We start from the raw sequence: 27,126 nt of genomic DNA, 5'->3' as shown, positions 1-27,126 counted from the left end.
AAGCGTCCTCACTCACACAGACACATATTTATATTCCGGGCAAGGCACCATTCTTTTCAAAACCACAATACAATGTAAGGCCTATTTTTGTGGCAGTGTCTTTAATAACTTAGGGTCCAATTCACAACAAAAGTTAGAATTTAGATTCTGTAAGGCTACTCCTACATTTTGAAGACATTTACGCATTTATTTGAATTCGCAAAGCATTTCAGGAGTACTCAACTATTACATCTTCCAAAGGGGACTCATAACAATAAACAAATACGCAATTGGAGATGTAAGAAATAAGTATTTCTAATGTGTTGCTGCAATACATCAGTGTATTTGCACCAAATAATTCTGCTTCCAAAGGAGAAAATATTTTCTCCCTTCAGAGAAAACCCTATTTTATACCACATCAATTTTTGGGTGCTCCTTGCTTGGTCTCACCCTGAAAGCCTTTTATTTGTGTTCTTTATAAAAAACACTGGTGTCTATTTTCAGGGAAACTACAAGGGATTTGCTCTTGTAAATTCCATCTATTGCTCTGGATGCAGATGATCTGGGATGTCAGATGTCGTTAACCCAAAACCGCTTTTGATCTTATTCACTCTGACTTTTAAGACAATTCAAAACTGATCTGCAAACCTAGAGGGGTCTATTGCTGCTTATATGTTAGTCGAAAAACCGAGGTAGTTATCTCATTTAATGTAGCCTGCGCCTCATCAAAAACAATTTGTTACAAAAGAATGTGCTTGTGACTCGCATTATTTTGAAAGCTAAATGTCTTTGCTAAATAGCCACACCCATTGATTTTAGTTTGAACCGGTGTATTTATTTTCACCTTTTTATTATCACTATTTTTTATTCTTAGTTATTTCTTTCAATCTGAAAAAAGACATGTGTCGTGTTATATCAATACATCCTTGTTCTCAAAACAATTTACAAACACAATTAAATAAAACATAAATGTGCTGTTCTCGAAACTATTTAGCAAACACACTTAAATAAGACATAAATGTGCAATACAACATATATCACAAACACTTTTTACATGAAAAAACATTTTAACAAAAAAGACACCCAATACATATATCGCTATTGGTGGTATGCTTTCGGTTACGATTCTTAAGACTCTTTAATTTAATGTCTATATTCGATATCGAATCTTATACAGGGCACATTAGATTTTTGTGAAAAACTGGAGATTTTTCTCTCTGATCACAAGTTTAATTCAGTGACCCTCTGTATATTTATCTGCAGACGTGTTTCTGTTCCTGGGCGTGAAGTACCAGGAGACTCATCAGGGCAATTGTATTTAAACAGCAATGGCAATTTCTGTAAGGGTATGTGACATAAAACAATTATTACAAGGGGCTCCTTTCTATTTGCCTTTGATTCACTAGTCTCATTAATAGTGGTTGAGTCATTTACCTTAGGCTTCTTATTTATCTTTCTCTTCTTTGCATATTTTAAACCAGCAGGTAATTGTTCACAGTAGACGGTAGTTCTGTGTGAAACAGAAGAAACCGTCATTGTTGTGCATCTGTATTGCTTTATTTAAATGTTTATGCTGTTGGCAGCTGTCTCCTACCTTTCTTTCTTTTTAAATCCATTTATCAAAGTTGTGATGAGAGAGGTATCCCTGGTGTCTGATATAAGGTAAGTGACAGGGCAATGTTCTCTCTGTTTAGGGGAATCCCAAGATAAACCAAAGAGGAGCGACTTACCAGCAGTTTACACAGCAGATCTAAAACAGGTTCCTCAAGTTTAAGTTGTATCTAGAAAGTAGTAAAGGCAATCACAGTGAGATGTATTTTTGAGAGAATAGCACAATGCATTGCTTTCCAACCAAAACATTTTATTTATTTCTTTAATTAACTGTTTTATTGGTTTTTGCTTTTTACAAAACAAAGTAAAAACTCACCACCATCACCTGTACAATCGGCACACATTAAATACAAATACAGAGGCAATCCTGGGTGAATTAACATATATAGCACCGAAAGACAGTGACAGGGGGATGTAGTCCAGCCAACGGTGAGCTCTCCTCACCCTCTCCATCCTCAGCAATCTTCGTGCCGTGCTTTCAATGGCACAGAGGGCTCTCCTTCCCCTATGGTGACATCCCTCCCCATCAGGGCATTAGGGTATGTTTCAGAATCCCAGTCTAGATCATAATAGGCCATCCAGGGTCCACACCAGATTTTATTTAGGCAGCCTCACACACTATAAATCTCCCTCTCAGCCTCTATATAATGAATATACAGTGGGCATTTCCAAACTAAATGAAAAAAGGAGCCCTCCCCATCCTCACGTAGTAAACAATTAGAAGTCTGTGCTCTACCCATCTTAAACAACCATTGCCTGTGATAATAGGCAGTGCAGCACCTTCAACTGTCTAAGCCTCAGGCTTCGTTTTATCACCACTTCCCGAGAATGCATTAGGGCTGCTTCCCATTCTATACCTTTAATTGGTGTCACTTCAGCCTCCTATTTGAACCTGAGGACGTTGAGATTGTCAGGTCTTTTATTCATGAGTGCGTGGTAAGTATACAAGATAGCCTTGTAGGCCATACCTCCCGAGAGTACCCTGCTTTCTATAGGGCTACAGTCTTCAAGTTCTTCCCTGTAATTATTTTTTTAATAAAAATGATGACATAATATTTCATTTTGTAAATGGGAATTATCATTTTTAACAAAAACTATATGAAAAAATAGGACATCTTTTCATTGAATTCAAAGTTTCCAAGAAATAATTTCAAAATAGTGCATTTTGCTCTTTGCCAGTATTATAAAGCTGGTTAATTTCAAGTTTCAGCTAGAAAATGACACGATGATAATGTATATCAAGACGAAGACAGAATCACATAACTGACTGTGAAATGCATGACGCAAAATAAATATGAGCTATAAATTGCAGGGCCATGATGTGCCACTGCTGGCATAGCCACAATACCGCACCAAATGTCATCAGATCTACGCAGGTGGAGGTTTAAGGGAGACAGAAGGGCATACGTAGAAAAGATGGTGCCTAACGATGCATTGGGGAGGATACAATCCATAGTTTCCTTAGTAGTAGGTTTTCTTCCATAGTTTTTATCCAGCTTGTGTGTGTGGTAGAACTGAGTTTGCCTGAAAATGGACAGGTTTGCAGGATATCTGACATGAGCGATGAGAAACATCTCAAATCTCAAACTGGAACACATGAAGATTCCTACATAACTTTAGATGTTGAATCAGAGTTGGTGGGAGAGGGGTCATAGGACCAGCTCAAAAGTAAAGGACATACACTCAGAATAGCAATGTAGTCAGACAAAGGGAAGTGCACAAAAGTTGCACTGGCTGCAGGAGATATCACCGGCAAAGTAAAAGTAAAAAAGGTGAAATTCTATGATAGGGGCGCATGTAAAAATATTCAGTAGTTAAACAGTTAAGGCAAAAATTAATTCTTGGGATGTTTCATTTAGCATTTTTCTTCTACTTCCTTGGACTGGTCTGTTGGCATTGGGTCTCTATGTTTCCTGGTGCAGGCTTCATTGTTATTATCCAGGTTACAAAATAAGCAATCATTGGGAAAGCCAATAGGTCTGGTGCTGCTTGCCAAACATTTGGCTGTGCTAATGCTCATGAGTGTTTTTATTAAATACTGCCAAAGTGGACTACTTTTTGTGCAAGTGTACATTGTGCAAGAACATAATCTTGTCACTCACAGAGAGGTAAGCCAATGGCTGATGTCGTCTGACCATGTGCCCCATGCTGGATGCTTTGGTGGGTTGCCTAAAAATATGAATGACATGTTGACAGACGAATGGATGATGAGAGATACCTGACACATCTTATAAATATCTGTAAGAAATGTCCTCCCCCTTTCAACATGATGAAATTGATATGCCCCGAACTTGCTTAGTTAAGTTACCTATAAGTCCCTAGTATTTGGTACAAAGTGTACCCAGGTCTTGTAATTAAATGTCACTTGTGGTCTACATCACCTATTGTCCCACCCACTACAGTGACAGTACAAACAAGGCTTCAGGCCTAACATTGTACTGGTATTGTTGCAGTTTTAAAACTGCAAACACCTGTCAACATAACCACATTTGACAGGTCAGAAACTTCCCTTTAAATATTTATAAGATCCCCCTTAGTAGGCCTTATTGCTGATAAGGCAGGGCATGATATTAAAAGTAGTACATTTAAAAGTGTAATGTTAAACATGTACTTACAGGAAAACACTGGTTAACATTATTATATTACATTTAATATTGCTTACTTTGGTTAGGAAACAGCTAAAAATAGAGTTGAAGGACTCTCTTTAATAGTTATTAAAAATTGAATTTAATGGTACCTTTTTTAATGCTTATTAAGGAAAAGGTACTTTTTGAAAGTTACCTTTTCCCTGCCTAAAATCTCTTGGAGTCCGTTTCCATGAGCTCCAACTGTCACATAGCAGCTGAACAGCCCCCCTTGATGAGGTTTGAAATTTGCTCCCAGAGCAGAGACAGAGACTTTTGGTTTGGGAGGTGATGTTTTCCTTAACAGCACAAGCAGCAGGCTGTGGCCAGGAACTTAATTAATTTATAGAAGGCCTACCCTGTCACAAGCAAATGTTAGATGACACTTGGGCAGGGTGCTTCTTTGTTCCCTCAGCCAAGCAGGCTTCAATCACAGTGGGAGGGTAGCTGGCCACAGAACTGGTATAGAGTGACCACAGAGGAGGTGTTTTTCATTTCCATTACCACTCCAATGTGGAGGGCACACAGGCTCCGCACAATGGGAGAAGGGTTTCACCATCTTTAGGCAGAGAGGGGCAGTGTGGGATTTTTTGCAGGAGAGCACACAGGAAATGTTGCTTACCCATGGTATCGTTTGCTGTATTGTTTAGGGAGGGGCCATGAGTCACGTCCCCAACAGGCTGTTGCCAGGTACTACTGTAGCAGGGTGGTGCCAGGCACTACTGTACCTGTGGGAAAATCAGAAAATGACTAAACCTGCTGTCTGTTACCTAATAAGGGCTGTTAAGGACTGGATCTGCTGTCTCTAGCACCTAGGACAAAGACGTGGGCTTCTAGGGTGATAAAGCTGACCTCCAATCTTATTCAGTAGGACCTCGATAAGAAGGAGTCTGGCCCTGTGGACCCCTTTTGAGCTACAGCATGCAGCCTTGCCCTGCTGGAAGAATCCAAGCTCCCAAAAACGTAACTAAGTCTGAAAATAGACATCTTCACTGGGCAAAGGCACCAAAAGTATCTGTCCGATGAGGGACCATGTCTAATTTTTCCAAATTAGGTTGGCATTTTCCTTTTGTTGTGTTTTCAATATATTACTGTTTTGGTGCTATAGACATAACTTACACATTTCTTGTCTGTTCTATGCTATAGCTCCCAATGGGTTGATCTCAGGGTAATGTAGTGACTTTAGTAGTTCACCCTGACAAGGATTGTGATTTTTATTTGAAGTGGGTAGTCATCCTCCTCAACTAATACCCCAATTTCATACAAAAACAGTACTACATAGATAGATAGATAGATAGATAGATAGATAGATAGATAGATAGATAGATAGATAGATAGATAGATAGATAGATAGATAGATAGATAGATAGATAGATAGATAGATAGATAGATAGATAGATAGATAGATAGATAGATAGATAGATAGATAGATAGATAGATAGATAGATAGATAGATAGATAGATAGACAGACTTCGTGCTTTTTCTTTCAAGCAAGTATCATTTTGGAGTGGCAGCAAAGTGCACTGTGCGTTTTATTTTTTCCATTTTGCATCGCAAAGACAACACAGACATTGGCGAACATTAATGCTATTAAGCGAAACATAATGCAACGTGAGCCAGGCTGTTAATTTGAATACTGATGCACTCTGGGTACTGTGGTCTTGACGTTGACCATGTGACCACTTGGACTTCAAAAACACAAATCAACTCACCTGTGAACAAGGCGCTTGGCGCTGAAACGCGTAAGGACTAAGAGTTGTTTTAAAGCTGCCATGACAATCAGACCAAATAAAGCGTCAGTTTGTAAAGATGCCGAAGCTGTGGGCTCCGTTTGTTCTCGTCTGTGCTATTTACAGGATTCTCCATTCCTGTTTGAGAGCTCGCCCTGCAGAGTTGGAGGCCCCCGGTAAAATGGAGCTTTTTCGTGTGCATTCAATGGAGGGGGCATGACTCGCTCTTCACCACACCTTTCACTGGACTTCCAAGAATATTTTGGTGTTGGTTATGAGAAAGGGAGACGAAGGAGGGGCTGCCCTCTTTCTGGCAGACTTCATGCTTTTTCTTTCAAGCAAGTATCATTTTGGAGTGGCAGCAAAGTGCACTGTGCGTTTTATTTTTTCCATTTTGCATCGCAAAGACAACACAGACATTGGCGAACATTAATGCTATTAAGCGAAACATAATGCAACGTGAGCCAGGCTGTTAATTTGAATACTGATGCACTCTGGGTACTGTGGTCTTGACGTTGACCATGTGACCACTTGGACTTCAAAAACACAAATCAACTCACCTGTGAACAAGGCGCTTGGCGCTGAAACGCGTAAGGACTAAGAGTTGTTTTAAAGCTGCCATGACAATCAGACCAAATAAAGCGTCAGTTTGTAAAGATGCCGAAGCTGTGGGCTCCGTTTGTTCTCGTCTGTGCTATTTACAGGATTCTCCATTCCTGTTTGAGAGCTCGCCCTGCAGAGTTGGAGGCCCCCGGTAAAATGGAGCTTTTTCGTGTGCATATATATATATATATATATATATATTCACTGAAAAAACCATAGGTTTCACACATGTTATAGTTAGTGGAAATTTTACTGATAAAAAACCAATGAAATTGCCCCGTTATAGTTAGCGCAGGCAACTATAACTCACGCGACCGCAATCCTCTGCTGATGCTAATACTGTATTTAGACACTTATTTGCCCATGTCTTCTTCCATACATTTTTAGCTATACATATATTACAAATATTTTTTTTTCATAAAGACACATATGTCATCAGCAGAGGATTGCGGTCGCGTGAGTTATAGTTGCCTGCGCTAACTATAACGGGGCAATTTCATTGGTTTTTTATCAGTAAAATTTCCACTAACTATAACATGTGTGAAACCTATGGTTTTTTCAGTGAATTTGCAAGGTTTTTTAAATGCTAATTCCTAACTATAACGTGTGTGAAACCTATGGTTTTTTCAGTGAATTAGTACGGTTTTTTAAATGCTAAGTTTTTTTCCCTTATAATAAGCCCTGTACATTTGGTGGCCTACGGCCACCAAAAGCACAGGGGGTGGGGTAAGTGTGGATAGTGTTTTTTTCCATTGTAATAAGCCCAGCACATTTGGTGGCCTTCGGCCACCAAAAGCACAGGGGGTGGGGTAAGTGTGGATAGTGTTTTTTTTATTTTTATTTTTTTACCGTACGCTTACCGTAAGCGTACGGTAAGCGTACCCCGCGAAATTGCCGAAAAAAAAATAAAACCGTTTTTGCACTTGGGGGATGTTTGGGGACTCCCTCCACATGACTATGTGGGAGGGAGTTGTCAAAACAGCCCCTTTACATGTTTTTGGGCTTCCGATTTTAAAAATCTCTCTCAGTGCGAGAGACAAAATGGCGGCCGCCGCTTCCTGGTTTCGGCCGATTCGAATGTTTACTAAGATCTAAGAGCCAATCAGAATCGCGCTCGCGCACGCCACCGTACGCTTACCGTAAGCGTACGGTAAGCGTACCGTAAGCTGGCTCAGATATATATATTGATTTAAAGGCTATTTTCTCAGAATCTACTGAACAGATTTACACCAAACCTACAAAAGGCACTTCCTTGACCTAGGGACTACCTCTCTGCCAAATTTTGAGTAATTCTGTTCAGCCATTCGGGCTGTAGCTCGTTCTAAAGGTCCTATGGAAAAATGCATGGGAAAAACGCGTTTTGGGACCCCCCTTTTATCTCAGCCCCCGCTTGACGAATCCCCCCGAGACTTTCAGGGTAGGAGCGGAGCGTAGCGCCCCACCTATTTTGAGAAATTCGCGAGGATTCGTCGACCGGCGCCAAAGTTATTCAAAATAGAATGTTGAGGTTTTCCTATGGAAACGTGGTCCTAACTATAACTACCTACTGGCTATCGCCAGTAGGTAATATATATATATATATATATATATATATATATATATGCTCAATATAACCAGTTAAACGTTCTTTGCTGGGGTTCAATTCAAGAGCTGTTTTAGCAAATAGTGCTACATGGGACCCATCCACAACTATATAGTATCATGACATAGCTGAATGGATGCTGGTGCTGGTACCTAGAGTGGGCGGTGTGTATCACTGTGGGAATGTATTGCTGCCTCACTGGGACCATCAAAAAAGGACTGGAAAAAATGCATATCATGGCATTGCCATACTTATAACATATGAAAAAATACCAATCTCATAGCTAGCAATGACTTAGCCTCCCTGTTCCTCCCCTCATAATCAAAAAGTGCAGCAATATAACTGAACGGCTGTCGGGCAAAACACCAGAGCTGAATGTAAGAGGGCATGATGTAAAAAGATAAACTATGGTGAAGAGAACAATTAAGAGGAAACCAAATGTGCCAAAATTGTTAGGCATGCTTGTAGTCTTCTGTTAAGGTTACAGGGGCATAAGGAGGACTATCAACATGCTGGGACAAGACAGGAGTCATTGCTAGTATTGACCTAATACAGCAAGTATAATGTAGTGGCTTCAGGCTTCATGGTCTCCTGCACTTCATCCTAAGCCTCGAATGAAGCATGCCATATTGACCAGCTTCTAGTTAAATGGTCATTATTGGGGACTCAATAGAGCTATTCAGGCTGTTCCATCAATCAAGGGGTCAAGAAAGGTTGTGAACTCAAACTTGCTTTTAGTATCAATTAATCTTGATCACATTTTGTCAAGAACTGCCAAGAGGTGCTCAGGCTTCAGCTTCAGTGCTTCCCCAAGGAATCTGGTGAATCAAAACTGTAACTAACAAGAGACATTTAAGGGCAATTGGCAAAGATTGACATGACCTTGGTGGCCACCTCCACATAAACCATTCCAGGTAGACCTCGTTTTACATTCAATTAGTGGTTCTACATCGTATTCCCTAATTACATTTTCTGACTCTGTGGAAAAGGTGTCTGCACCCACAAGGTGTGTAACGTTTCCTCTCATAAATCATTTTAGTTTTTGTTTACCAATTTCAAACAGAAAATATGAGCACTCTTTAAAAATTGATTATGGTCTGACTCATAAATGGGAAAACCAAAATGATGATGAGTGTTATGTTTGAATTAATCTCAGCTGCTTTCAATTAGGCCGGCCCTCACTCCAGTCCATCAAATTATTGCTCAGTAAGCCATTTTAGATACTGTATGCAGATCTGCAGTGTTCTGGGTTTTTGGTCCTTTATGCATAAGAATCATTTAATGTTGGGAGAGGACAAAGTTGCATGGATCAGCCCCTTCTGGGAAAATTGCTTAGGCTTACTGAAATAAATTTCACTGAGGCATTTTTTGGTGGTTCAGCAGAATCATTCTTCCCCAGCTGTGTAACTCATGAAAAGCAATGAGGTATTCTATTTATGTTTGGGGATTTAAGAGGCGTAACATATCACTAGAACCTCAAGACAAACTCATGCATGTGCACAATGAGTCTATCAGTGAAAAAGACAGTTCTAGATGGCTGCCACTAAGATAATTAATATGTAGTCTTCAAATGAACAAAACCTGATAGGACATTGTTTATTAAATAGATTGTGCATGAGTGAAAGAGACTTGAGAGGGCCAAATTTTAAGATGCTGTGAGGTAATGAGGAACAATTTTGTGGAAATGATTCTGGACAAGGACATGGAGTTTGAGCTGACAGCATTTCTTAACAGGGAGCTATAGATTTCTTGCATTTTTCACTTCTCAATGGTACTATTTTTCCGATGTCTTCTCTTGAGACTTCAAAACCTTTATGGTATTTCCTTTGGGTACACACCTGCGTTTGATGAAGCTACCATGTTTTCAGAGGTAATTAATGGAGGCATACCTTTATTTCCAAGTTAAATGATTAGTGGTAGCCCATATTGAGAGGAGGGTCCCGTAGACAGCCCACACATTTTCATTTTTGAGAATATTTGGACAGTTGCTATACATATATATACATATATACATTATGATATGAATCAACAATCCTGCATTTACAGTGGGTTTCCGGGGAAGACGCTGTAGGTAAGTTGTTTGTCTAAGTTAGCTCTTGTATTTCAAAGTGCCCTGAAATGGTGTGCCTGGGTGAGTCAGTCACAAGATAAATTGGGAAATGTATATCACACAATTATAACCCAAATAAGTTAGTGTTACCAAAAGGTCCCTGATAGGGTCACGGATTTGTTGCAGAGTCTTCCCAACTTCAGCCGCAATTGTTTCCTAGAAGATAACAGAGAAACTGTTAATTATTTGAGCCTGGATTGTCTTCCAATACAAAAAGATTCAAATTAAGGTCACAGATGGAACACTTAGGGCTGCATCAGAAATAATTTTTAGCCTAGGCTATTACATGTCCTTGAAAATAATTCTGGAAGTTCTTGTTGCAAACACCATTTAACCCTGTATTATTAAACAGATTTCTAGAGCTCGTAATGTTTGAGAAAAATATTTGTACATACATGTACATACATGCTGTGTTGCAAGTTGTTATGGTGGTGATATCCTATTTTGTTGTTTGTGTTGTGTTTTGTTCCTCTATTATAACATTGTATTTTCGATGTGTTTTAGTGTGATTGTGATGTATTCACTTTTGACTGTTGTACTGTGTTTCTCTCTTTATGTGTCAGGGGTGCTGATATGTGGCCTTGTGTTATGGCATTCTGCAATGTTTTATGGTTTAATTTAGAGACATAAACACATTCTGCTACATTTCCAGCCAAAGGCAAAGCATTCCTTTAAATTTCAGTGACAATTTAGCCATTTATTACTGTCTAAGGTGACAAAATAGAGCAGCGCTTTAACTTGTTAAGAGATGAGTTAGCTCAAAACTGTGACAGGCACCTATCTTCAGTTAGCACTGCCAGAGCTCACTTCATGTTATATGGGGCCTTCTTATGTATACATACCTAAGCTTTAAATTATATTTCTATTTATTATTGACTAACTTCCTTGAACCCCATGAAAATCCTATATTGATATTTAATCTGAATGTACAAGACCACTTATTTCAAGATGTATGCTTTCTGAAAATACAGCTCCTATAACAAATACCACTTCCACACCACAGTCCTATGTAGACATTAGCCCAACATCTAAGGGAAACTGCTGCCCACATATCTGCTGACAGTTTCCAACCCCCAGAGGAAGTGTCAGCAGGCGAGGCACATATTGTATTTGGAGAGTGGATTTCCAGTCTCCTTGAAGCAATCTGAATGTCATATTTACTGGCATAGGATTCGCCTATAAGAAATCTTTGTAAAAAAGAAAAGGAACTCTTTCGGTACATATTTATTAGAATCCCTCCAAGATATAGTAATTCTCAAAGATCTTCACTACACAATGCTGTAAAGGTAGTCATGGGCATTACAATGAAGACTAGTAACAGGAAGACACACTTTAGGACACTGCTCAGCCAAGGAAAAACACAACAGGCAAAATGTTGGCTTTTGGTAACACAAAAGATAGGAGACGTATCAGCCTGTCTGCTTTCATAGAGACCCTCCACTCAAAAATCAAAATGATCCTAAACAGTGACCACAGCAATAGACCTACTAAAGCTGCTGAACTACGTGAGAGTTGAGGAGATACAAGGATGTCTAATGGCAATCAACGGAGTGTATTGTTCAAGGATTTAACAATACTTTCACTGGAAACCATCATATAAGCAGGTGAAAAACTTCCAGGGACACCAGGCACATGTTCAGTTTTCTTACTTTCTTTACCCAGTACTAGGATCAAAAGAAATATATAAGTAAATCAGACAATATTTGCACAAGGTGCTGGATTATTGTGCTATTTTCATCAGGATGTGTGAATAAACATTTACTAAACGTATTGCGCCATAGCCACTCCATTACATCAGGGAAATGCCCAGAAGTAAGGCTGGAGCAGTGTTGTAGGTTATCCATCCTGGGGTTAAACCTTTTGAGGTGGAGAGCCACATATCCTCACCCAAGAGTAGGGTTATCGTCTGCATTGAGCTGGTGCTGCCTCATTAGGGTTATCAATGTGCTACACTGGAGTAATGATAAAACCTTCAAGAGTAAACAGTCCCACCTTGAAGATGCCTACTAAGTCCTGTACTGAGGTCTTTGTGGAAAACGGCACCAGAGACAGACCTCAAGTACTGTTCTGAGATTCTCAGGGGAGACATAACCAGAGACAGTCATGAAGAACTCCAGAGATAGCCACCAAGTATTGTTCTGAGGTGTTCTGGGGAGACATCACTAAAGACAGACAATTTGAATTAGGATCATATTTCTGAATTAGGGATAAGATCTGAAATCAGACAACAGAACAAGCTAACAATTAAGAACCTACCACTGTTGGATTTCCGCCTAACAGAAGTTGATCCACCACACATCCAGTGTCTTTCTGAAATAATGAAACAATACAAAAGTATTATAATACCAATAAGCGTTAACAATAACCTAGTACAAGGAAATTGCATATGTTATTGGCTGTGAACAACTAAAACAATAAATACAAAGCTGTCATTGCTGTGTAGTCTTTAAATGATTATAGATTGCAATACTTTCACTGAGGTAATAATTCCAAATTGCACTATACTGAATTGATTCTCACCCTAAAACACCTCCAAAAATAAAGATAGTTAATAAGATAATATTTCAGCAATACTGTACCAGGGTTTCTTTGACTTCAGCTAAAAGTTTTGTCCATTCTTCCAGGCTGCAGTCATTGGTCTGGAGGAGAAGATCAGAAACTGGTCACAAATGACATACAGAGTTCATGTCTGAGTGAGAAGGGAAGGCTGCATGATTTCAACAGGTAGGATTTTTTACTCATGGAGTTACACAATACTGCCTGCCTGCTTGCATCTCTATAAATAAAGGAAATGTGTTCCAGATCTCCAAGAAGAGCATAATTCGCTGATTCCAGAAGTGGCAAACTCAATGGTTACTTTAATTTGTAAAACACATATGTGACAGTGAAAACATGAAAGAATGATCCTTACTTTACTATAATTTATTTTCAGTTTGGATACAATATAAAATTACATTCAATAATAACAAAACAATACATTTACAAATTCATCAATATACCATTTGTACACACAGATCAATATTTAATTATCATAACTCCAATACTTTGGATCTTATTTGCCAAGTCGCCTGTAGAAATTTTGAGATGGAAAAAAACACACAGACATAATCAAACTTACATGTTTTTATAGCATCTTGGTAGATCATAAATCCCAGCACCAGGCAAAGTGGCTTAACCGTTCTAGATCTTGTTCTTGTATACCCATGCAAAAAAGTCAAACATGATCCTCTGTTTTCTCAAATTGGTGGCAAATAGGACAAAGCAGACACTCAAATTCAGAGGATATCCATGCACTCATGGAGAATGCTATGAGAAGGATACCCAATCTAATCCTTATGAACACAGTTCTGGATGAGGAAGAATTGATATAATCCAAAAATTCTTTGAATATATAGTCAGATTTCTGTGATAGGAAGCAAGTGGACAATCTGTCTAGGGATGGTGAGGTCTGTTGTTTCTCCGAGACCAAATACCAGAACCTCTCATTCACAATGTACGCTCTAAAAAAAATAGATGAAGTAGTAGACTCACGTAATCCAAAATTTTCTGAACTATTTTTATGTACATCAGTCAAAGAATCTTAAGCGTTTGTGGTCTTGCAATGGCATCACACGGTCTCTACTAATATGTTTCTAGTTCATCTCTGACAAGATTTGAATCCTTTATAGAATGGGCCTCAATTTAGCATACCCCTTGGTTTTAAGGTCCAGTCTAATCTCAACAACAATAGTGTAGAGCTCTATTGAAGCTTCAACAAGCATCTCACAAAGTAATTTTCAGCTTTTCCAAGGGACTTTGTAGCACTATATCCCCATAATTCTGAACAGTCCAAGGCAGAACTAACTGTCTGTGCTCAAAAGTCTTGAGAGCCGGAGACACAGGAAACGTTGTGTGTGCTTTGCAATCCTGTCTATTGCAGAGTCTCTATATTTCAGCATCAATGTGCTTTTCTAAAGTTTTGCAGGCTATATTTGAGAGTCTGAAATTGTATTCTCAAGATAAACAAACTCTGTCATTTTCTCCAAGGAGATTGAACGCAGCCTCATTTTGCCTCTGAAATTTCAATGGGGATTAGACACCATAAATTTAGTCTTGGGTGCATTAATTTCCAAGCCATGGATGCCACTAAAAGTGGCAAACCTCTGTAAAAAAATCTGAAGCCCTCTCTGGGAAGAACCACTCACAGAGAGTAAAGCAGGTACTCTCTGGCCAAAGAATACAGGGGAGTTATTCTCACAGTTAGTTAGGGATTGCACCTAACCATTGAGGAAGAGGATGCGGCCAAACGCAGCCCTGCCAAATTCCTGTGCTCACATCTATGCTTTCGGACAGTTTGCTGGACCAGAGCTCAATTATCTGTGTAAAACCTTCTTATTAAATTTAACAAGTCTGAAGGAACTCCTATCTCTGCAAGTACCTTCCACAATTTTACTCTTGGGACCATGATCCTGTCAGAGGCTGCCCGTAAATCAACAAGGCAACATAAAGGGTACTCCGGACAATTTCCATAAGCCCCCACTTAGTCAAAAGGAAGCAAAATACCTGGTCAATCGTACTTGTTCTTGGTCTAAATCCAGCCTGGTACAGATTAAGAAACTAATTTTCGATCATCCAAGGCATGCGCCTATTAAGGACTTGCTTGAAGAATATCTACTGCATATTGTCGATCAAACTGATTGTTTGGTAATTGCCAGGTATATTATGACATCCTTGTTTAAATATTGGCACTATATCAACACTCTTCTATGAGTCTGAGACCAGAGCACCTGCTGCATGGCAATTGAGAGGGCATTTATATAAGGTACCCACACATCATTTTCAGTGCAAAAAAGATCAGCCAGACATTTACCCAAGCCTGGGACCTTCCTGCTTTTCTCTGCACAAACAGCTGATATAGGTCAAAGTAATATTAGAAATAAAAGTGGGCTTTTGTTTGTCATAAAGTAAATCTACGTGAGCATTAACAGTGTCAGTTTCTAAATAATCACTATAAAAAGCTTTAAAAGGTGCATCTAATTCATGTGACGGGACAGGAACTTCTGGTCTCATAGAACTGTTTTGCCCCTGCTTATCAGTTACTACGAACTAAAATGCTTGTGAGTCACATTCTCAGCTGCAGTATCATGGACACCTTTATAAATGTAGTCTCTAGTTGATAGTGGTTTACACCCTGTTCAAGTAGGGACCCTCATGCAAGTCAGGGTAAAAAAGTCAGAATAGCTGAGATAACCTCTGTTCAGCCCCACGGCAGCTTGGCACGAGCAGTTAGGCCTATCTCAGAGGCAATATATAAAGTATATGTACAAACACACAGTAACGCAGTGAAAATGCTATAAAAGGTGTCTGCACTAGTTAAAAATAGGTCATATTTATCTAAAAAAACAAGACAAAACAACAAAAGTCCAACATGCACCAGTGAAAATATCACTTTCGAAAGATTAATCAAGTTTAGTCCATAGAAATCAATGGATGCAGTGGTTTTAGCTCAAAGCACCTTAGAACGATCAAAAATCAAAGATGGTGCGAGGTGCAGGGATGGCGATACTCCGGAAAAGCAAAGAGTTGCATCAGTTCTTTACTATGCAGGGGAAGTGATGCATTGATTCCTTACTGGCAAAGGTGCTTATACGTTGGTTCCTTACTGCTAGGCAGGGGAGGCAATGCGTCAGTTATTAACTGGCAGGGAAGGTGATGTGTCTGTTCCTTACTAGCAAGGGAGGTTATGTGTTGGTGTCTGGATACACAGCCTCGGTTCCTTAATGCGGTGTTGATGAAGAATTGGCGCCCAGGGACGATGCGTAAAAAATCCAGTCGTTCTGTGTCAATGCGACATCAGTGAAGCAGGTGCTGCGTCAATTCCAGAGCAGTGAAGCAGGTGCTGCATTGGAGTCGGAGTGGGTGCCACTACGGACATCAATGACACGGTGCTCGAAATTCACGCTACAGCGTTTTTTCTGACTTATTGCGATGGCAAGCTGGGGCCTGCAGTGAAAACTGTGTTGATGTAACGAGTGAGACCACACTTCGGGGCAGGCATCAGCGATGTATCAATCTTCTGCAGCAGTACATTGATAAAAACAGGCGCTGGGAGTTGATGCGTGGATTTTATCCTTAAGATCACCAGGTTGCACTTCAAAGGGCCCAGGAACAGGATTTGGCACCACTTGGCAAGTCAGGACTCTCAGCAGAAGAACCCAGGTACAGGCAAGTGAAGTCTTCGATGGCCCTGAGACTTCTTAACAGGAGGCAAGCTCAGCTCAAGTCCTTGGAAATCTTGGAAGCAGGATACAGAAAGCGAAGTCCAGTCCATTGACTCACAGGACAGAAGCAGCACAGCTGTAGGCAAACACAGCAAAGCAAACAGCAAAGTGGCAGTCCCTGCGTTCTACCTTTAAAGTAGGCAAACTTCAAAGGAAAGTCTTTGTAGTGCACAAGACCCACCCTTTCCCTGCCCTGGCTCCAGAAACACAGCCCGATTCAGGTGTCAGTGACAACTCCTCCCACCACTCTAGCTCAGGAAGGCCCATCAGCCTGGTGATGGACCATCATGAAATGCAGGGCATACCTCAGCTTCCTTTGTGTAACTGTGTAGAGTGAAGTAACAAGAGCCCAACTGTCAGCCAACCCGGATATGTATTCTAAAGACAGGCAGAGGCACAGAATGGTTAAGCCAGAAAATGCCCACTTTCTGAAAGTGGCACTTTCAAACTTACAATTGAAAATCAACTTCACAAAAAAGGTGTATTTTTAAATTGTGAGCTCAGAGACCCCAAACTCCAAATCTCACTCTGTTCCCAGTGAGAAATTAAACGTAAAAGATTTTCACTATTAGGACATGTAATACACACCAGTGCATGTCCTACATTTTAAATACATTGCACCCTGCCCATAGGGCTGCCTTGGGCCCACCTTAGGGATGACTTAAAACTGCACCCACAGACACTGCAGCGGCAGGCCTGAGACATGTTTGCAGGGCTACTCATGTGGGTGGCACAATTAGTGCTTCGGGCCTACTAGTATCATTTGATTTACAGACCCTGGGCACCTCTGGTGCACCTTACTAGGGAATTACTAGTAAATACAATATGCAAATCATGGATAAACCAATCAGCAATACCATTTAGATAGGGAGTGCTTGCATTTTAGCAGTGGTAAATTTCCCAGAGTCCTAAAACCAGCAAAAGCAAAATGCAGCACACAATCAAAAACAGGAGGTCAAAAAGACTGGTGAAATCGCGGCAAAAGATGCCAGGTCTAACAACAAAAAACGTAGTACACCATAGGATGTAGCTGTGAAAGGCAATTGGCTCTCTCTTTAATCTCCCACAGCCTCGAGGGGGTTGGGGGGTGGACTGTTGGCACCTCTATTCCATATATATAAGTCACAACGCACTTCTATTGCAACATATGGAGCAGGAGTGCGGGGTATTTCATACTGCGAGACTATACAGCAGAATGGGTTTTGATGAAAGCTTCCCTCAACCCCAATATCAACCCTCCATTACGTTTGTCATGAGGAGTTCGGCTTTTGTTTCTAGGGGACTGCATCAGAGCCCGTCCAACAATATTATGGCTGGCAATCTGGCACAACGAGGAGGCCACCCTAGCTAGAGACATAATATTGGACTCCCTCTCTTTTGATAACGGCCTTTGAATACCATGGTTGGCATTTGCCAAATCTGAATACTCTAAAATTGGTATGTAGAGTGTCTTGGAAAAGTCAAGAACATGTAATGCCCTTAAGAAAGAATGGGTCTTACAAGCACATTATAACTCTGAGGCAACAAGGCGCTTAAACAGTATAGCGAGGATTGCACATTTTGTGGCCTGAATGTATTTAACAGCCCTACTGATTACTTATGGCAGGCACAAGAGTACTGGGAATGTTAACTACTGTTTCACCTATGAGTTGATACTGCTAAGTATGTGTTGTGTTTCCCCCCAGGCTTTAAGCAAAATCTAGATATCAGCCCATGCCAATGGGATGGGAATTCAGGACATCCAATAGTGCACTTAATATTTTTTTTGCAAGTTTTATGAAAGATATAGAATATGGTTCTTAATTCCAGTTTGAAAAAAGAAATGTTATAACATTAGGCACTGTAGGGCGGCCTATATTTTTTTACTGCAATTATTAGATGAAGAAGCCACACTGTACATTGGCTCCTTTCTGAAATGTGACGTAAACGCCCATGGCACTATGCTCTCCTAATCTACTGCTAATTCTGATGTATTTTATGATGTTGCTCTTATGTGGAGATATATTATTTTATTTTTATATGGTAGGTTTTAATTGTCATATTTTTTATGCTTCTTTTACTGGTAAAAATTGCGCCCACATTAAGTTAATTCTGATTCTGGAAAGCTTTAACATATTTAGGTTTTGCTGCTTTTAGTATATTTTTGTGTTTCCCTGGTGAACACTGCTCTTCAGTGAGTTATTTGTAAGTTGTTCCTGTTAGTTCTTATTTTATCTCTGTCCCCATGCTTAATAGCAGCAATCAGCAGACTCTTCACTGTCTGACAGTCACGATTAAACCACTACTGTTCTCTAGGCGGACTTGTACTTGTCTTGATGTCTTACAAAAAAAGTTCTTTAATGTTAGTAAATAATGTATTGTGGGCCTGCACTAGTATGGGGGGCAATCTAAATGATCATAAAAGAAATCCAATACAGGAATTATGGTTTCATAGAATAATTTAATGGATGTTGGGGTGCCAACAATCTCCCCCCGCTTACATTGCCTCTCTTATTGGTGATAGCTAGTTTGTTGCTTTCAGCTTTCCCAGTGCTTGATAAATCTTCAATCAAGGATCCATCTACTATATTTCCCTCTCTTAAACGTTGGTGCTGCTACAATCTCTGAGGGGCAATGGCCGTTGTAAGCCGGTAGACAATATAATAGCGTGATCACACCTAGTTGCAGTGCTAATTTGGTAAATTATGTCTTCAGAGGTGCAGTTAATTCATAGAATTGGCCCAATAGGCATCTTCATCCTTTGCTAAATCTGTTACCAGCACAAAGGGTTCAAATGACGTATTGTAGTGTCCCCCAATAATTATAAGAACATCTTTGCTACAAAAGGTTAAACAACCATCAAGCAAGCATAAAGGCAGAGACACTGCAGTTGATTTGATGCATCTACAATAGATATTAATTCGGAAAAGACGTTTCATATTAGTAATTTATGGTAAATCCCAGTATATCTAAAGAGCCAGTGGGAATTCACTCAATACCACAGACAATGAAGCTGTCAGACGAATGCTCAAACCATCAGAAGCCTGGCCTGCACTTGAATTTTTGTCCCCAACTTGGAAACTTCTACAGCCCAATCTTTTATAACTGCAGAGGAAATCGGGAAGGTCCCATGATTGGATAAAATTCTGGCTGAACATTTTTGCACTGAGCATGATGTATGGGTACCTTATATAAATTCCTTCTCAAATACTAAGCAGCAGTAGCCCATAGTTCCCAGAATAAACAGAAGTTAAACCTATCTATAAAATGAACTCAATCCCTATATAACTGTTTTGATTTTAAGCTTATCATAGTGATTGGTCTAGGTTTTACACATTGAGACACCACTATGCTCACCTTATTATCAAGTGTGGTATTGACAATAACATTGTTGCCAACACTAGACTGGACAAATGGAGTACTGTTGACACTTGGGCTGTCATAAGGATATTTCATACTACTATATAAGCTTGGACCTAACATATTGTCTGCAAGTGGTGCAATATTTTTTGTCTAAGTGGAGGCTAAGGAATAGAAGAGGTACCCATTAACTGAACTAACGTTTTTTGAGTCGCAGGATTGGTTTACCTGAAATAAATCATCAATAGTACATACTGCCCGAGTGGGGTGCAACAAATGCATTTGAGATGGACATTATTAAGTGTGGTAATCCCCCTCCTGTTGAGTTAATGTGATGCTCCTGAGGCCTTTTATACGGTGTCAGCAGTTGGATATGAGGGTTTCAAAGAATGTTTTGTGGAGGGAGTTTGTTGCTTTTGCGTGTTTATAAGACATAGAGTGGCCATTTTAAATTGGAGAATCGGTCTTTGGGCTACACATGACTATTCCCTTAGCTAAGCTAAGGATAGGCTAGGTTCATCTTCATGTAAAACCAAACTCCACTAGGGTGTGGATAGCATTTCACCCCAATTATGTCTGAATAAATGACAGTATAGTAATGGTGAACATTCTGTATCCAGTGAACAGCCTTGTTCTCCATTGTAACTTGCTTAAAACCCTAATCATATAGATCTCACTCTCAGATGGGATACCATAACTAGGTGATGCTGTGTTAACAACCAAGTAATTGCTAGCTCTAGTTGCTGGGATCCTAATGAGGAGAGTTAAATCACAAGTATAATTATTAACATTCCTTAAGCTCCTTTTATTATCAGTGCATAGATATTTGAGTCTTAAGTGTTGATGGACTATTTCAAGGGGTTTTTAAGTGTATAATGTAGTTATTGGTTTATGGACCATTTCTGAGGGATTATAATTATGTGATGTGGTTCTACCATTACCATACCATCACCAAAGACTTCTCATTGTGTGCCTCTAATTCAAGTATTAGGTGTGTGATCAATGGTGTCCAGTTCGCCTCTCTCATTTATATACAACAAACATTTTGCAGTGCTACCTTTCTCAGTCTTCATTCTCCTCTAGTTATTTAAAACTCTAAATGTACCAGGCACAGAAGTATTAAGGTATTCAATACTACTGATATCAACTGTGGATGGGGCAATCACTGTTAAGCCTGGGATCTGACTATGAAAAACATCAATCAACATCACCATTGTTTTTTTCAAGTATTAGCTCTCCATTGTTTAAGAAGTGTCAAGTTCTCAAAACTCCACAGGAGTCAAGAGCATGTCGTTTAGAGATGGAGCTGAATCCTAAAATGCCACAGAAACACATCTTCTCCCATTTCCCCAGCGGATTTAGGTTTTTGCACTGCTCATTCTCTAAGGGGAAAAACCTGTTAGAACAAACAATGAGTTAGAGTTGTAGAGCCTCCAAATCTGATTAAATTGTCTTTTGGGTCCTCAGGAGCCTGGTTGGAATCAATTGTCATTGAGATTGTTGGTTGTGATGATAGAAGTGCTATGGGGACTTTCTTCTCAAATATTTTTGTCAACGTTCTTGGTTTCACTTCCATTCTGCCTATCTCATTTAACATACATTCAGCCTCCTTGATTAAATTATGTATATCCTACACTGTACAATTGTATGCAGTGTGCTTTTTATTGTCTTTTTCCTGGTCTGAAAATTCTTAAGGCTGGAGGCTGCTTTGCTTTTTAGCATAGCGGCAGAACCAGTTACTGTCACAATCGCAGAAACTGGGTCAAGAAAATCAGATTCAGGGGAAAGGAACCAACAATAGTTTGAATAAAATATATTCAATTATATAGTCTTACGGGCTGTTATTGGAAATTGGTGGGTAAATCAAACAGTAACTTATCAAGCAAATACAATCCATTGTTAAGTAGTTGTAACAGCTCGTCCAAAGGAGGTGGTCTTGGCCTGCTTTATCCTGTCGTTGACGGGAGCAGATAGGCATGCACTTGACCCTGGCTTTGCATGGGTGCGACCAGGGCATGGCCTGCACTGCGGGGATGTCTCTGGCACTATTTAGCACTGGAGGGCCCACCTCCTCCTCTGGGGATTCACAAGGGAGGATGTGGCTTGAAGTCCCCTCATACAGCTTCTTGTGTCACATGCCACAGAGATGTCAATTGTACTATACAGTGATGAAGGGCTCACCTCCTCCTCAGGAGACTGGCAAAAGATGATGAGACTTTGGGTCCCCTAGTTCAGCTTCTCGCTTTAAAGAATGATACCTTAATTACAAATTGGAGCACCTGTGGTTCTTTTGAGGCTTTTCTCAATAAAGTTTGAGCATCAATTGGTTGTTTTATTTAATTTTATGTAGGGCCATCAGCATGTTTTACTGTTATGAATTAATAGGGAAACTCTTGCCCACAGAAATTCTTGATGAGTTTGTTCATCAGTTCTGATTTCTGTGAGTGTTTTACAGATTTGTGAATACTGATATATATGCTAAGCAGTGTAGTATATATTGTGGTGCAAGGTACACAGAGTGGTGGATATGTATGCTTAGTTGCTGGAAACACAGACTGGTAGAGAGGATACAGAGTTACGGACACTGAGTTGTAGAGGCCCTGACAGTGATGGTTTTTGACTGCTATGGCACATAGAATCTAAGGCACTAGAGTTTAGATTACATAAAGTGGGAGACACCTCACTCTAGGGAAACTGGAATTGCGTACAGCAGGGTTTATAACACAAAGAATGGCCATCGTTACGGTTCAATGCACAAAATGTGGTTAACGGTAAAGTGTGTGGCACACACAGCTATGACGTGAGTTGCAGGACACATCAAAGGTACAGTGGTTGCAGAGTGGTGAAAGGAACTCATAGTGGTAAACCGTAAGATGTATGGGACACAGCATGGTAAATATGTTGGTTTAGGTTACACAAAGTGACAGAGATTACTGTTTAGGTCAGACTTGTGGACGTCCACCCTTAAAAAGAAAAGCGGTGACTAACAGCTTTAAGAGGGGACTTCACTCGGGGATGGGGGCTGGAGGAGTTATATGAGGACAATGATGCACCACTGAATAGACTTGAAGGGATTTCTGTGAATTCTAGGTGGAATGTCAGTCTTGTGGAAATGCTATGGCACAGATACCACCATGACCCCTCTGGAAGCAGAGGTGATTTTGAGATTTTTACTAGAGGAGAGCCAGACATAATAATATTAATTAGTGTTGTTACAATGTGCTAATACTGCCAATGTAGCATTTCATAGGGCTGCAATTAAAAAGTATTACTAGAACCCAGTGTAAGGGTAGTCCATTTATTTATCTTGCGTTTACAAAACTTTGAATGGACATGATGTAAGTTTAGCCTGTGATCTTAAATGCACACACATATTTTTGTGAAGGACAATTAACTCAGTGGCCTAAGGCATCACTAATGAATGAGCTTTTGATAATGACAATTATGGGCAGAGGAATTACTTAGGTAGCAAGAAACCCTTGCCTATTCAACATTGATGGGATAGTAGATGTGGGAGGGAGCACTCAATAAGTGAGCACTGATGTTCTTTCATTGCCACTGCAGACAAGTATTCCAGACTGGGCTATCATAAAATACTGACGGCCATTACAGGGAAAGGTTATGGGATGTAATAAGGATCCCTCTGTGATAAGAGTTCATTCAGGGAGACAGTGAGATATAGAAGTGTCCTCGGAAACACTGAAACTTCTGTGTAAAGACAGCGCTGTCCCAGAGGAGCCATTGATTGGAATGGTCGACATTCACTGTAAATAAACAGATGGGAAGAAAATATATTTACCTTGCAGTTCTCGTATGAGCAGAAAAGTTCTTGTAAGGCAGCAAGAAGGTTTTTCACATCCTTTTTCTAAAAGAGAATTACAGTTATGCAGCAGGGGTTTATTTATCATGGATTAGTCAATTAGTCCCATCTGGATTTCTCAAACAGATGTATAGTGCCATACTATATTCTCCAGTGTTTTATGGTGAATCCAAGGATCATCACTAATGCATCATTCTGAATCCTAAATGATAAATAACTGAATAACATGCATGAGGATGGAGTTATTCTGCCAATGTCTCTTAATATGATGCTTTAGAGTCTATGTGTATATCCATGTGGCATATCCCAACTACACCCTTTTCAGTAATTTAATATAAAATGAACAAAAGGCAAAATGAAACTGACATTTCCTATATGAAGTCAGCATATGTGAGACAACATTAATTCAAATTCGCCCTGCCTTCAACTTTGAAAAGATTTGCACTTTAAACTGACATGCACATCAAATTCTCACTCTTGAGGGGGTTGCATTAGGACACATGCCATCTCACTTTCAGTGAATGTTGATTTATTGGGGTAACTCTTGACAAATGTCATATCACTTAGCGTGGAGGTGCTTACTTTCTGAATCAACTTCTTGGAAAGGTCAGAACTTAAATGCTCACAGCAATGGATTCTGATAGAAACTTAAAATGAGTTGAAACACAATACACTAATTTAAAATGTACACGTTGCTCGAGTAATGCTACCAGCAACAACCTTCCAAGTGTTGAACTTACCAGCACTTTATCAAGACAGTTTGTGTAGGGGACCGTCCCTCCACTGGGTGGGCGCACATAACCTACAAAAGTAATACAATCGTGTAAAACCTCACTTTGAAATATGCCATATTATTGGATAAAGTAAATTAAATTTGTTGTATGCACTTTATATATTTTCCTTTCACCTACACTCTCATTTTCTGCATTTGTATACACCTTACAACATTTCGGACAATACATCATTCAGTATCCATATAAGAATGAAGCATTTGCATATTTGGAGTCCCTCATCTCTAACCACTTGTTACAGGTAATTGCCACAAATTGCTATGTCCAAACGGAATGAGCCTAAAGTATACAACAGAACATGTCAGTCTATAAATTTTCCCATACTCCAATAAAAAAATATTGGTTTCTGACATTATTCAGAAATATCTCTATTTCCATTTGACGGGTTTAAAAATAACGTTACAACAAACCACAAAGTGCACTAAGCATGAGCGGCGAGATCGCAGAGGTGTTTCTATCATTTCTTACAGTGACAATACAACTTGTAAGAGATAATTCTAGAGATTTCCTTCTGATTTGCTTCAGATCTTTAATGCATGCATTTATTGGGAGGACGTTAACCACTTAATACAGGACAGTTTGTTTTATGGACTGTACCATCACTGGTTGGGTGAACATGACCACCATATGGGCGAACAAAGCCTAGAACAAAAACAAAAACACAAGACTTTAGTCTGCAATATGCTGCTATTGATATTGTACAAATACCCGAACGCAAATACATTTGTGTAGTGAACAATATATATTTTCCATTTCATACAATCACTCAGTCACTCACTTTACTTTTAGACTTGATACATTAATCCCTACATGCACACATGGATAATTGTCGGGAAATGCAACTCTGTACATGCACATCATTTATGTTGATTCTATAAAATACAAAGACGATTATTCCTGTTTATTGTCAATAACATAGTATTGAATTTGTTTGAAAATGGTAACAAGACCCTCTGTTGGAAGTTCCACCTTCAGCCACACCCTGTGTCACAAGGGCGGGGCCGTGCTGATTGCTGCGCCAGTAAGAGTTATTAGCAAGTTTAGGAGTGAAAATGAAGGCCAGTGATGTTCACCGTGGATATAATTAATACCTATTAGCCCTTTCAGTGCTACAGACCAGCGCTATATGATTTCTTCATTAACACATGCAACCTTTTCGTAGGTATCGATTCACAAAAATATTAGAGGTAAAGTAAGTGATAGCACACACCTTTTAACCCCTGACATCAAAGTTTTGGCTCCCCGCCTTACCTTGTGCCCTTTATCGCCCTCTTATTTCCAGTTGATGCCCTAAGGGCAAGGAGCTAGGCTTCAAAGCTCTATACGGGCTTAGAATTGTATACAAAACCTGCATGCTGTCCTATGCCATGTTTCACCATAAAACTGTTCACTTGGGACAACTCTCTCCTTAGACTGTGGTTTATAAAGTTTCAAGTTGCGTGGAGTCACATCTAAACAGAAAGCTCTTTACTACGGACTAACACAGTCTCACTTCTGGATGCTTCTTGGATAATTATACTGTTCCATCATTTTCCCACAGGTTTCATGAAACTCAGCTGTTTGTTTGACACTCAGAAAGTAATTCCTGGACCAGGGCACAAACTGCAAACCTTCTCTTCCCCCAAATCCCTGCTGCATGTTGGACTCTCGGCTTGGCAGTCCATCCCCAGGGGTCTAGACACTGGCAGCAAGTCTGAACCACACTTTCATTGATGCAGAGGGTTTTTGGGGTGCTCTACGCCGGTGAACGTTGAATGGAATCTCGGGAGCCCCTTAGCTTACTGTGCTTGGAATTCCCATCATTCAATTTGCATCATGCCACTTCCTTGGAATTCTAATTAATCAACTCTGAAAGTAGTTGTGTGAGCCAGAGGTGAATGGTGGTGCTAGTTAACCAATGGACAGACAATAAAATACACAACCTTAAATTAGCAGTACACACAACTCTGTAATATAAAAGTTAGTTACCACAGCAAGTGCTAACGCCCACCAGCAGGAACACCACAGCAATCTTCATGACTAAGAGATGAGACGGTAGTGAGTATTTGGCTGCAGTACCCTCTTCAAGCTCTTAGTGAATCTATCAGTTCGGGACACCTACATTTATACTGGAAGAATTCCCTCCATCTACTCCCAGAGCACCACACCACAGATCAAATGACCACTTTATCAGACTGAATCTTTGCCAATGCTCTCAAGCGAGAATAACCTAAAAGGTGCCTGTTTCACACACTTGCTTTCCCTTTTCAATCAGGAAACATCAGGGTGTGACTGTCATGTCATATATTTGTTGTTCCCTGTGGAAAGAGCACTTAGGCATAAGGAAGGACAGATTATTTGTCAAAGGGGGCGTAACATCTAAAAACAAACAGATATGGCTTATTGCTTTCTTTTTATCCCTGTTTTCTTATGGAATTAATTTTATTAGCAGCTAATGTGTGTGGAACGGTGTATGTGTTTTTCCACTTTCAATGTCTGTTATTTCGTAAGGATTAAGGATACATTTTCTGCAGCAAGGTCATTGCAAAGGGTTTGATTGCAGGCACAAACCCCCTACACTGAACCTGCCTTAATGTATAAAACTCTCTTCCGCCAGGGATTTCTTTCTAGAGAGCCTCTTTCAATCATGTTACCTTGATTATGCCGAAAGGAGTAGCATGCCTTTTGTAGGAGTTA

General features: G+C 39.8%; 1 protein-coding gene across 1 annotated transcript; it reads right to left on the bottom strand.

Moving 5' to 3' along the window:
- Positions 1–1,200: 1,200 nt before the first annotated feature.
- Positions 1,201–26,512, bottom strand: LOC146789306 (uncharacterized). The gene is made up of 9 exons (XM_085631065.1): positions 26,419–26,512; positions 25,048–25,092; positions 24,400–24,461; positions 23,639–23,704; positions 12,820–12,879; positions 12,497–12,550; positions 10,331–10,396; positions 1,710–1,760; positions 1,201–1,317 (listed from the first exon to the last, which is right to left on the bottom strand). Exons 1-9 carry the CDS (start codon positions 26,465–26,467, stop codon positions 1,201–1,203), a joined length of 570 nt encoding a protein of 189 aa, XP_085487191.1. The 5' UTR covers positions 26,468–26,512.
- Between the last annotated feature and the right edge of the window lie 614 nt (positions 26,513–27,126).

This window comes from Triturus cristatus, chromosome 10, assembly GCF_964204655.1.
Source record: "Triturus cristatus chromosome 10, aTriCri1.1, whole genome shotgun sequence".
In the NCBI taxonomy this organism is placed as follows: domain Eukaryota; kingdom Metazoa; phylum Chordata; class Amphibia; order Caudata; family Salamandridae; genus Triturus; species Triturus cristatus.
The sequence above is the reverse complement of the archived record's forward strand: the minus strand, read 5'-3'. Positions and strand labels throughout refer to the sequence as shown.